At 35.6% G+C, this 13776-nt stretch overlaps 1 protein-coding gene across 40 annotated transcripts in view; it reads left to right on the top strand.

The window, feature by feature from the left end:
* DLG1 (discs large MAGUK scaffold protein 1) overlaps positions 1-13776 on the top strand; it is a 280046-nt gene that overhangs the window by 106347 nt on the left and 159923 nt on the right. For all 40 annotated transcript variants that reach the window (XR_012430538.1, XR_012430539.1, XR_012430540.1 and 37 more), the window contains one exon: positions 3764-3928. Coding sequence is in view for 34 of the 40 variants with exons in the window: in XM_065539664.2 (XP_065395736.1) it covers positions 3764-3928 (165 nt within the window). In the remaining 6 variants the exon portion in view is untranslated. The remainder of the gene's footprint in view (positions 1-3763; positions 3929-13776) is intronic.

The following is a 13776-nucleotide window of genomic DNA, read 5'->3' as shown; positions in this document are numbered from 1 at the left end:
TTTCATGGTTTTGCATCCAGTTGTCCCAATATCATTTGTTTAAAAAAAAAAAAAAAAAGAAAAGATTGTTTCTCCCTTGGCACACATGTCCAAAATCAATTTACTGTAAATGTAAGGATCTATTTCTGGACTCTTCAATTCCATTGATTTATATATCTATATTTATTCCAGTACCGTAGTCTTGATTAATGTAGCTTTGTCGTAAGTTTCAAAATCAGGTGTGAGCCCTGTACTTTGTTGTTCATTTTCAAGATTATTTTGGCTATTCTGCATTCCTCGCAATTCCATGTGGATATTAGGATCAGCTTGTCAGTTTCTGTGGGGGAAAAGTGCCTGATGGAATTTTGACAGAGATTGCATTGAATGCTATATAGAAACTAATTGATCACCTTAGGAGATGACAGGGAGCCAATTTTTCAAATCTGTCTTGGAAACTAGTAAGTAAAGGTATTTTTCCTGTTTCATCTGTGTGAACCATACCAACGGATAACCACATCGTAGGTGGAGTATCTCTTTATACATGTATTCCATTGCATTGGTGAAAAATAAATAGCGAATTAGTTTGTCACAATTTTTGCAAATCCCAGTGAATGAATTAGTTTAGGCATTGAATATCAAGAGCTGCTAACTTTACAAAACGAGAGACAAGCATATGCTTTCTGATAAAATAACCCACCACCACCTGTAGTCTCACCAAAAGGACGGAACGTGAGACTAATCAATTTGTTGTGTCCAGCTGCCAGTTTACTGGAAATAAGGAAGCAAAAGGACTACATTGAAGAACCCCATGATGTTGCAGTCATTTTATTGGAACCTCTTTAGGTCAAATGCCTTGAGTTTTTCCGTAATTATAGAAAATAAAAAAGGATCAAGAGGGAACTTATAGATTAAAAGCTACTTAAAAGACATAATTTTAAAATTATTTCTTTCCTTTTCAGAATGAGGCTTTTTTAAATTTTAATTCCTTTCACGTCCCTCCAAATTACATACGTACATTCATAGACATGGATACATACATACACTGTTGCTTTAAAATGTTTAAACAATGCATTTATATAAAATTTTAAGTATATTTAGGTACATATATAGTTTTAGGTAGAAAATACATATCATGTGTATATAAGTATAGCTTTGAAAGATCCTTTCCTCATTCAGTTATCTATGTTTTTTTTTAATTTTTTTTTTTTTTTTTTTTTTTGAGACGGAGTCTCGCTCTGCTGCCCAGGCTGGAGTGCAGTGGCCGGATCTCGGCTCACTGCAAGCTCCGCCTCCCAGGTTCACGCCATTCTCCTGCCTCAGCCTCCCAAGTAGCTGGGACTACAGGCGCCGCCACCTCGCCTGGCTAATTTTTTGTATTTTTTAGTAGAAACGGGGTTTCACCGTGTTAGCCAGGATGGTCTCGATCTCCTGACCTCGTGATCCGCCCGTCTCGGCCTCCCAAAGTGCTGGGATTACAGGCTTGAGCCACCGCGCCCGGCCAGTTATCTATGTTTTTACTTTGTCCTATTAGAAGATGTAAATTTCACCGTCTCTACTAAAAAATACGAAAACCTAGCCGGGCGAGGTGGCGGGCGCCTGTAGTCCCAGCTACTCGGGAGGCTGAGGCAGGAGAATGGCGTGAACCCGGGAGGCGGAGCTTGCAGTGAGCTGAGATCCGGCCACTGCACTCCAGTCTGGGCGACAAAGCGAGACTCTGTCTCAACAAAAAAAAAAAAAAAAGAAGATGTAAATTTTTGATCAATTTAACTTCTATGTAGAATTTCCTACGATGGGTGTGTCTCATTTCTTTAGACATTTTGTTAGTTGATTGAAAGGCAGTTTATTGTCAGTTTTTTAAAATTCCAAACTGTAGTGAATATCCTTATCCGTGTATCTCTTCTAAAGTGTATCCTAAGTTGTTGAGTACCTGTAGAGTTTCAAAAGACGGCACCAAATTTCCTTCCTTATATCTACTCCTGAGAGTACTTAACTTGTGCTTCCACTCCACTGAGTATGTAAACTGTGTTAGGTTTTCTGTGTTTATGTTAACTTCAGCCTTGCTTACAGGATAAAGTTAGACAACCTTTTTTTATTGGTTTTGAAAACACCTGTGAAAAAACTATTCTTGTATCATGTTGAATAAGGTAGTGTTGATATAAACCAGATTGCTGTTTTCCATGTGATTGTACCATTTTACAGAAGGATGTTGTTTAAAAAGTGATACTGGAGGTTGTATAGTAACTTTCAGCATTCGAGCCCATAGTTACGATTCTCTTTTTTTTTTTTTTTTGGTATGTATTTAGAAACGTACATTTTTCCTCCCATCTATACAACAGATAACTGGTATTCCTCCTTAATACTGCTTAATACTGTCTCTCAGCTGATGCTGGGTTTTTTGTTTGTTTGTTTGTTTGTTTGTTTCTTCTCACTAAAGAAGTTGAGCATTTTTCCCTCTAAGTTTACTGACCCATTTTTTTTCTACTTTTAAGTTCAGGGGGTACATATGCAGGTTTGTTACTTGGGTAAATTGTGTGTCACTGAGGCTTGGCATAGGAATGATCCTGTCACCAAGGTAGTGAGCATAGTACCCGATAGGTAGCCATCCACCCCACACCCCGTTCCACCTCCCCACTCAAGCAGTCCCCAGTGTTTATTGTTCCCCTCTGTGTGCCCGTGTGTATTCAGTGTTTAGCTCCCACTTACAAGTGGGGACATCATAATACTTTGTTTTCTGTTCCTGTGTTAGTTCACTTAGGATAATGACCTCCAGTTGTATCCATGTTGCCACAGAGGACATGATTTAATTCTTTTTTATGACTGCATAGTATTCTGTGGTGTATATATACCACATTTTCTTTATCCATTCCACCACTGGTGGTCATCTTGGTTGTTTCCATTTCTTTACTATTGTGAATAGCACTGCAGTGAACACGCATGTGTCTTTTTGATAGAATGATTTATTTATTTATTCATTTATTGATTGATTGATTGATTTTTGTTCCCAGTAGTAGGATTACTGGGTACTGACCCACTTATATGCCTTTTTTAAAAAATATCACTTTATGTTTGCTATTTTTATTTAAATCATTGATAAGAGCAACTTAATAAACCTTGGTTTCTTGTTGAAATTTTTTTTTATTGTGCCTTGTTTTGTGTCTTTTCTTTATGAGTAGGTTTATTTCAGGGTGATGGGAAAGAGAATTTTTTTTTCAGTGTGGCTTTATTTATGCCATCGGCCTTCTCAGCTTGGTGTGAGGAAGCTTTTTTTTAATTATAGTAATTTTTTAGAAACAGATTGCATAGAGGTGTGTGAGAGAGAGAGAGAGATTATAGTTAAAATAAAAAATGCTATTGTCTGCTGAACTAATTTTCAGGTAGAAGTTAAAATGGCTGACTTTAAAAAATTTTGTATACAAGTTAACGGAGTAAGAAAACCAGACTAAGGTGTATAACTTGGGCTTTTCACGTTGACTTTATTTAAATAATTGTATCTTAGAGATACATGATTCAGCTAACATTGGGTAAGAAGTGAGCAGTCCAATATTCAGGCTTCTCTATCACCTAGCTTTGAGTCATTTTTAATGTTTAAATTAAATAATTTTATTAAATTATTGGCATTATTTCTAAAATAAAATCCTGTTTCTCAGATCTGATGTATTAAACCATAAATATACTTTTTATATTGCTAAATGTTGAGTATTTGGCTAGTTATGAAAACCATGATTTGAATTAAACTCACTTTGCTTATCAGAGCTTTTTCATATTTATTTTCTTTACTTTACAGAAGTACAGGTATCAGGATGAAGACACACCTCCTCAAGAGCACATTTCCCCACAAATCACGAATGAAGTGGTGGGTCCCGAGCTGGTTCACGTCTCAGAGAAGAACTTATCAGAGATTGAGAATGTCCATGGATTTGTTTCTCATTCTCATATTTCACCAATAAAGGTAGGATAGTATCTATTTCTTACCGTTATGAATTACATACTACTTTTGTCAGACATACAGCTCATGCTTGGAGAGAAGTTTTCTTTCATGTAGGTTCTCCCCAGCCCCCACCCCCCATTGTAGTATCATAGTTATGGAGAATTTCAGGGTGCTCATTAGTACTCAGGAAAACTGAAAACATTTTTAAATATATATTTTATAAATGAATGTTATTCAAACACTTGCTTTTAAATATTAGTTGGTATAGAAAAAGTGTGTTTCCAGCACTTTGGAAGGCTGAGACGGGTGAATCACTTGAGGTCAAGAGTTTGAGACAAGCCTGGCCAATATGGTGAAATCCCGTCTCTACTAAAAATACAAAAAAATTAACCAGGCGTGATGATGCGCGCCTGTAGTCCCAGCTACTCGGGAGGCTGAGGCAGGAGAATCGCTTGAGCCTGGGAGGCGGAGGTTGCAGCGAGCCTAGATTACGCCACTGCACTCTAGCCTGGGCGACAGCAAGACTCCATTTCAAAAAAGAAAAAGAGCGTTAACATTATCTTTAAATTCCAAATATGTGACCTTTCCTGATCCTGTCATCTCTCCCCTCAGAGGTAACTACAATCCTGAGTTTATTTACCCTTCTTATTAAAGTTCTACTATATATTTAGATGGCTAATTGTTTTGCATATTTTGGACTTTATGTAAATGGACTCATACTGTATCTTACCTTTAACTTGCACTTTTTACTCAGTATCACATTCCTCAGGTTGATTAACTTTACTGCTTCAGAGTTTTCTATTTTATGAATATACTACAATTTATTTTACTTTTGATGGATATGGATTTATTTTCAAGTTATTACTAGTATAGAAAGTGCTTCTAAAAACACAGGTTATATATACATCTTTGTGAATAATGCCAGAGTGTTTCTCAGTAGCTGTGTCATTTCCATTTTCAGCAGCAACATCTAATGTTTTCAGTTGATCCATGTTCTCATCAATTGGTATTCTTATTTTCGGCATTGTTTTGGTTTTGAAATGGTATCTGATTGTGATTTTAATGGGAATTTTATTAGGGAGGTATGATATATTTATTGATCCTTTAGGTTTCCTTAGTGTTATGGGCCCATTTAAGATTTTTGCTCGTTTTTGTATTGGGTCGTTCTTTTTATTAATTTGTATTTCTTTATATATTCTGAATACTAATCCTTTATTGGTTGTGTGTATTTAGCTTAAGGATCATTTCTTACTAGTAAAATTCACCTGGATTTTGTAATTCTCTTTGAGGAGTGTTAACATACTACTGGTTAAAATTTTTAGTGATTATAGTACGATTCAAATTTTCTATCAGTTAATTTTGCTAGGCTATTCTTTTTTTGAGTAATTTTTAACATTTCAGATGTATTTTGAAATTATTATTTATGATATCCTGCTAATACCTTTTAATATCTGTAGCATATGTAGGCATGGCCCCTTTTTTATTCATAATATCGTTTATTTCAGACTCTTTGTTTTCCTTCACCATTCTTGCCAAAAGTGTCCATTTCAAAGATGGTCTTTTCAAAGAACCATCTTAAAAAAAAATTATCTTGAGTCCTTGCCCTGTGTGCCCACCCTTATCCCTCTGTTCTTTTACACACATACACATACATATAGACGTGTTTATGTATGTACATGCATATGTGTATATGTAAATATAAATTACACGTAGGATAGCTGAGTATCAATTAAAGATTGTGTTCAGTGTAAGTAATCTCATCTTCCCTTGAGGAACTAAAAGAGAGTTAGGGAGAGTAAACAGCCAAAAAATCAGTTGGCTGTTTACCAGTTAGTGGCAGAAACAGTTCTTTTATCTTTTCTTCCTTTCTCTTTCTATCTTTTTTTTTTTTCTTTTTCGGTTTCTTTGAGTTTATTCTGTTTTCTTGTTTTTCTAGTTTCTCAAGTCAGTTGCTTATTGCACTGATTACCAGCCTTCTTTTCTAGTAGTATTCATTTATAAATATTTCTTGAAACAGGATTTTTAAATGTATCCCACAAGTTTGAATATGTAATGTTTTCTTTTGTATTTTTTTTAACGTCCAGTGTGATTTGTTTTTTGTTAGCCTCATGAGTTACTTAGAAGTGTGTTTAATTCTTAAACATTAGGGACTATTCCTTTTGTATTGTCTTTTTTGTTTTTGTTTTTCTGAGACAGAATCTTGCTCTGTTGCCCAGGCTGGAGTGCATTGGCTATCATAGCTTACTGCAGCCCCAAACTCCTGGGCTCAAGTGATCCTCCCAGCTCAGCCTCCCAAGTAGCTGGGTCTACAGGCACACGCCACCATGCTTGGCTATTTTTTTGTTTTGGTCGAGACAGGGTCTTGCTTTGTTGCCCAGGCTGGTTTTGAACTCCTGGCCTCAAGTGATCCTCTTCCCTTGACCTCCCAAAGTGCTGAGATTACAGGTGTGAGCCTCCGCACCTGGCTCATATCTTCTTTTGGATTGTATTTTCTCATCTCATTTTCCCTTACTATTAGCTGGAAGTTAAAAATTGTTTCTCTTCCATTAGTGGTTATTGTAGAAATTTTAATATATGTTTAACTTAAAAAAGTCTAAAGTAAATAAATGCCTTTCACTCTTATTCCAGACAGCATAAGAACCTTAGCATACTAAAGCCTGAGCTCCCGTCTTGTTGTGTGGGCTGTTCCTGTCAGCCCAGGCCTGGTTTTATCTTGATTGAATTAATTTAATTTATTATTTTTGTCCAAAAACACTCCCGGGATATGTATACTTTTTTAATTTCTGATGTTTTGAATTTCTCGTCATCCTCATTGTTACAAACCAACCAAAGCCAATTTGCATATGGCCAACTCTGGTCTTTTGGTAGATCTTTTAGTAGTTATTTTGGTATGTTTGCAGATTATGACACAAGCAGACATTTCAACAGACAGTGAGCCAGCATGCATATTTTATGTAGCCTGTTCTTTAAATCTGATGAAACCTCAGCTTTCCATTGTTGCCTTAAAAATGCTCATTCTAAGCAGATAAAACAATATTCCAGACACAAGATTTTGTTTACCCAGTGTCTCCAGACGTCTTACGGATTAAACCTAAGGTGTTATCCCTAAGGGTTTAGGCCTCTCCAGAGTCTTCCCTTTCCTAAGCAAGGGTGAATTCTGTCTCTAAATTAATTCAACCAGTTCTCATAACTGGGATACTATGCATTTCACCAGCAAAATCCCATTTTGCTCTTTAATAAGCCACTACTTTCATCAGTGACTTACTTCATTATGATAATTGGGAAGACTTTTGGTGTAAATCAAAGATTAATATGACAAAACCCCCCTTTTTTGGTTGTTGTTTTGTTTGGTTTTGTTTGTTTGTTTTGAGACGGAGTCTCGCTGTGTTGCCCAGGCTGGAGTGCAGTGGCACGATCTCAGCTCACTACAAGCTCTGCCTTCCGGGTTCCCGCCATTCTCCTGCCTCAGCCTCCCGAGTAGCTGGGACCACAGGCACCCGCCACCATGCCCGGCTAATTTTTTGTTGTTTTTAGTAGAGACGGGGTTTCACCGTGTTAGCCAGGATGGTCTCGATCTCCTGACCTCGTGATCCATCTGCCTCGGCCTCCCAAAGTGCTGGGATTACAGGCGTGAGCCACCGCGCCCGGCCGACAAAACCCTTTTAGCAGCCATCTCCATATGTGATTCTTCTAATTAAATGCTAGGTGATCAATCTTGGTACGTGAATTGAAATACAGACTGGCCTTTGGGAGGTTTACAAGTTCTCCAGGTGTTTCTAATGTACAGGCACAGTTGCGAAGCATTGTCACGCCACTATTACTGCTACTGTAGTTGACCCTTGAACAACATGAGTTGGAACTGCACTGCTCCACTTATATGTGGATCAAACAAATGCAGATTTCAAACAAATGCAATCAAACATAAGAATATTTGTGTGTTGCAAAACCCAAGTATACAGAGGACTGACTTCGTATAAGCGCATAGCTGACTTCAGGACTTCGGTATGCGAGGATTTGGGTATACTCGGGCAGTCCTGGAACTAGTCCCCCGTGAATGCAAAGCTTGAGGTATTTTCCTGCACTACTGTGCTATCTGTGTTGAGCTATTTACAAGTAAATTTCTGACATCATTTGTCGAATCCTTCTAGAGTGAGAGACTTAAATTTATAGTATTGAGAAAGAACACATTAATACTTTAAGATTTTCACTGTGTTCTTAATCTGATTTATTCATTCCTTAATCTCCTGACCATAAGTGATGTAAAGTCAGTTTTTTGGTATCTGCTTTAAATTGCTCTTTTTCTTTACATGTACTTGCTTTTTGTTTATTATTACAATGATAAAGGATTATCTCCCTTACAGCAAATATTTTATAGAGGCTTACATAAAGGAGTATGTTATTAAAATTAAAATGTCCTTTATCATCAGTTGTAAGACTTACGTTTTCCACATTTACCATTTCTGAAATTGGTAAAAATCTTCCAGTTGTTGGCATTTTATCATTGCCTTACCTGAGTGGCAATCTTTGTGTAGTCATATGTAAACCTTTGTTGACATGACACATTTTGTTAAGATCAAGAAAGTACCAGCAGGCTCTCATGAGTCTTAGGGTGCCATGGTAATAACTCAGCTGGTTAATGAGAAGCAGCTGAAAACCTGGCCGTCTTTGTAGGCCATTCTCTTGCTCTGCCTTGTTCGTTTTGTTTTATGTTGTTGGGTATTAACAGAATCAATCTCTGAAACAATTATAAATAATCCTCTGGGGCTCTTTTTCCCTCACTTTGGTTTGCTGGCTGTCTGATTCATATTTGCAAACTGAATAGATAAGGATTTCCAATCCCAGTAGAAAAAAATTGTGTATATTCTCTATCATTTCTTTCTAAATCACGCTTTAATATGTTAATGTTTTTTCCTATTGTAAACTTGGTAAACACATTTTCTTGTATATTTCCTGTGTAATATCATGATGTATCAAGTACTTGATACATACTATTACCTGATATATTTGCACCATAATTTGATGACCATATCAGCTCTCTGATATCTGTTACCTTCATTTTTATTAGATTTTTTTAGATTGGTAAAAATCTTCCATTGTAAGGAAAGCTACAATGAGTGATCTTTGGACATGAAAAGTATTTAGTTTATTTCCTTTGGATGGATTACCAGAAGTCAAATTACTGGGTCAAAAGAATATGAACGTTTCTCAAGTTCTTGAAACTTTCTGACAGATTGTATTCTGATAGAATTGTAATTTAAGAATGATTAAGGCTGTTTGGGGAATTTCTACCTGGTTCCCCTCTTTCATTCATAGGTTACTGTGGCAGGTACCACGTGAAATAATTATTTGAGGGGTGTAATAGATTTGGAGTAGGTAGGCATAGCAGAGTAGGTAGGGTTTCTTTAACTTTTTGTTAGAAAACCAAAATTGAAGGAGAACAACCCTTATTTTGACATAAGAAGGCAAGCTTTAATGTTTTTTCATCTTAACTTTTAAAAAACCAGAATAAATGTTGTAAGAAGCTCAACAGTTTATTTAAAATACAGTGTCAGGTATTAGACTAGTAGTCTGTTTTTAAAATAAAAGCTAACATAGAGAGCTTTTCCTCTTACATAGTATTGTGGTTTAGAGTGAAGTGAACAGCTGTTATGCTGCATGTAGAAGGCAGGATATAAATTATTATTTTTATAATTTGAAAAAGTATCTTAGAATAACAGTGGTTTGCTGAATAGATTGTAAATTAGGCACAGCTTTAGTCTTCACAATTCTAATAAAAGCTAATGTTAAAAATAAAATTTAATAGATGCTTTAAAAATCAACTGCTAGCATATTAGTTGTGTCAAGCAAGTACATGCATTTAGCAAACAGTTATTAAACATCTAGGCTAGTAACTTTGTTAGACATCAGTGATTAGCATTCTTTAATGGAAAGATATGATGTAACATGAAAGAGGGAGAAATTAAATTCTTGGAGTTTTCTGAAAAAAGCAAGTTGACATTTGAACAAAGTGTTGAAGGATGTGTAAGATGCCAAGTCGGAGGAGGCAGTTACTGGGGTAAATAAATACAGTGGAAGTGTGATAATCACAAGAAACTGTAGAAATGCAGGAAGGTTTATGATATTATTGCTGATACTTAGGTTGCATGTTAGGAAATGAGGGCAAGATCTAAAAGACCTGTATGATGAATGTTATTATGAAGGGTTTGCCACCATGAAATATGCCGTGAATTAATCTATTAGATTATTGTGGTGGGATGGTGGCTCTCATTACTAGAATCATGAATAAAGTAAGATAGTGATTGGGTTATAGTGATTATATAATTATGATTATATTTTATAATATAAAGTAATTATGATTATGATTTTATAATTTAAGACTCTGAAAGGGATACTTTCTTGCCAGTGTTGGGAAGAATAACAAGAAAGAAATTGGGGATGTAATAGTTTTTTTTAAATCTTAATGTAGAAGAGAAGGACACAGTGGGTAGATTTTGAGGTTATATAAGAATAGTGTCAAGATTCTAAAACTAAAAATGAACTGAAAATTAGGAAAAATTGTTAGAACACTAAATCGAACAAATAATAACCTCGCCTTTTCCCAAAAAGTTTGAAATGTACATGAAGCAACAAGGAGGACAGTAGGAGCATTATTGAGTGTATGGGAGGTTGCATGATCATTGAAGAAACAAAGAATATATATTTGGTTTTTGTCTTCAATGGCAAGGAAAATTATGTTCAAACTATCGTATATAAAGTAAACATTGCTAAGAGGGACTTGAAATCAAACCAAAAAAACAGGAAATAAGCAGATAAGTGTGCTAAATAAATATGTTTCCTAGTGTTTTATTTCATCCAGTAGTATTGAGAATACTGTGAAATGAAATCACTAGCAAAAAAAAAATGTAAGAAATGGGAGTGGCAGAAAAATGGACACAAGCAAATACAGGCCTTTTGAACCAAATGCTAGAGGAATAGAAGTTTTCCTATTTCTAGTATATAATGAGCAGTTTTTGAAATCAACTTTATTTTTACATCTCTGGAACATATTAAAATATTATTGAATTTTTTCTGTTTTACATGGACCTGGTATACTAAGGTGAGCATATAGTTTGCATACATTGACCACTAGATGGTGCTCATACAGAAGGGATTTTGTGTGTGCGACATTCAGGGTTTTTCTAGATAAATAACAAATCTATGTTCTTGTCAATCTTCTCAGTCTTGTGTTATCTCAATACAGTTCTATGTTTTGAAATTTAATAGCCCACATTAGAAAAGAGTAATAAAAATGCCTGTTATATTGCATTTACATTACATTAGCTTTGTAGTTACTTTGTATTTTTTCTTTTCTTTTCTTTTCTTTTTTTTTTGTACTTTAGAGTTTCAGTATTGCTTATCCCCTTGTCCTTTACCTTTTTACATTTTTTCACTAAGATTATTTAGTAAACTGGGCATGGTGGTAACCCCAGCTACGTGGGTAGCTGAGGCAGGAGAATGGCTTGAGCCAAGGAGTTCAAGACCAGCCTGGGCAACATAGTGAGACTCCGTCTCAAAAACAAACATAAAAGATTATTTAGTACTTGCCTTTGTTTCTGTAACTAAAGACTGCTGGGTTTGTGACTTTAGAAACACACACAAATAACTGAGAGCCTATCCAGTATACATTTTTAACTGTTTTTACTTTCATTTAATATTAAAAAGTAAATATTCCTCATAGTCATAAATTTTTCATAATCCTGTTTTGAAATACATAGTAATCCACTGAACTAATCATATTTAGTTTACTAAATTAAGCTTTCTCCTATTGTTTAGGCTAGAATTCTACTATAGATTATATTATCCCTCTGAAAAAGAAAAAACATTACAGAAAAAAGAATATTAATTCTTTGTATGTCATATTAAAATGTTAATAGTGGTTCCTTTTGGTAGTTTAGATTGCATACCATCTTTTAATCCATTGTTTTAAATAGGTTTTCCTGGTTTTTCTTTAATGAACTTAAATTTGGTTTTAATGGAGTTTTATCTTTCATCTCTGCTGTGTAATGAGAGAGGATATTCTAAAGCAAAGAGTTGGTTGCCTTCCATCTCCCAGTCTAATCTTATGTGAAACCCCTCTTGTGATTTAGGTGTAGATTTTATGTGTGCATATACTGACTGCTGGCCAATGAATGAGGTGTTCCTAGATTTTTGTAGGTCATGTAACAGGACGTTTTCATAAAGAAGCCTTTCTCAAAACTTGAAGTTGTTTTCTTGATGTGAATGGATTTGGATAGGAAATTCACATTGAGAAGTATTTCTTCCCTGTACATTGGGGAAATATGGGGGGCAGTGATCTGTCAACTTTAGATTGTACCCCTAAGTTCTTTGGCTCTGTAGGCTAAATACATGTACACTAAGAGCCTACTATTGTCTGTCTGTTAGTACTGTTTACAGTTTGAGGTAGGAGATTTGCATTCAACAGTTGTATTCCTGATCTTCATCCATACTAATTCAGAATAACAGAACTCATGTCAGTTCTTGGGTTTTCTCCTCCCCTTTTCTTAAGGTTTTCATCAGACATGGATCAAGGCACATATTTTAGGGCCAGACAAATTACTGTAGCATTTGTATAAACCACACTAATCAGGTATTTAGTAGGTACCTGGTCCATAATAAAACTTGAATTTTTTTCCAGGAGGTTTCATTTTTTCCTTCACAAGAGTATTATTAGTTACCTATCTGCCCTTAGTGTTTTCTTATATTCTCCTACTCCGAATTGGATAGGATCACTCTGTCTGGGGCCGCAAGTTGTCAGCTACTGCCCGCACAGTCCTTGGGAAGAAGCAGCATACTTTCTGGTATAATCTGTCACAAAATATCTTACCCTCAAGAGTCCCACGTGGCTCTCAACCCTTACTGAGCACATGTTCGCGTCTCAGCAGAGGTGTCACAGAGACAGGGCTAGCGTATTTTCTTGCTGAGTCAGGATTTGCAGTGGCCCTCAAGGTTGTAGCGTATTTTCTTGCTGAGTCAGGATTTGCAGTGGACCTCAAGGTTGTCGTTTGACAAAAGGCTGCATCTAGTTGGTGCTGGTAAGCACGTAGACAAGCAAGATTTTGTCAGTCCACATCTGAAAAAATTCTGTGGCTGAGGTTGGGACTTACGACATGCTCTTATTAACTTAAAAATTGAATTATTCAACCAATAGTAAATTATTAAGTAGCGTTTTTGTTCACATATTGTTTTAAAATGACCATTGTTGTAATATTTACTAATATAGCACAGTGTTAAGAGGGCTTGCTTGGGAGTTTGTGATTCTCAAACTTGAAGGTACTTAGGAGTCACTTGGGAAGCGTTTTAAACATAAAAATTCCCAGGTTCCCCCTGCCCCTAACATTTTGATGGGGAGAGGATACACCAATCTGCATATGTAACTAGCGCCCCAGGCAATTCTCTGGCGAACTATTATGTTAACGTAGATGTTAGATGTTCCTTTAGCAATCAAGTAATAGTATTCGGTGAACCAGAGTAGTATTTATGTAGAGTTGGATACAACATATTTCACTGATTATAAAACAAAAAATTTACCAGCGTTCTTTTTCATTTTTAGAAATTTATGACCTTGTAATCTGAATGTTTATAAAATACTAGAGAGATGATTCTGATAATTTCTTGAAAGTTCTTTTTTATCATAAAAGTTGCAGAAGCAAAATATTTGTTTTAGTAATTAATCTACCTTGAGACTCAGTTATTAATCATTAAAAGCCAATACATTACATAAAATGATAAAGGAAAATCCATTTGTAATGAAGCGCTATCATTAGATATTCAGAGTTTAATGTAGGCAGCACCTTTGAATAACTTAGAGCCAGTGCCAGATGATGTGTAAG

The sequence above is a fragment of the Macaca fascicularis genome, chromosome 2, assembly GCF_037993035.2.
Source record: "Macaca fascicularis isolate 582-1 chromosome 2, T2T-MFA8v1.1".
NCBI classification, from domain to species: Eukaryota; Metazoa; Chordata; class Mammalia; order Primates; family Cercopithecidae; genus Macaca; species Macaca fascicularis.
The sequence above is the reverse complement of the archived record's forward strand: the minus strand, read 5'-3'. Positions and strand labels throughout refer to the sequence as shown.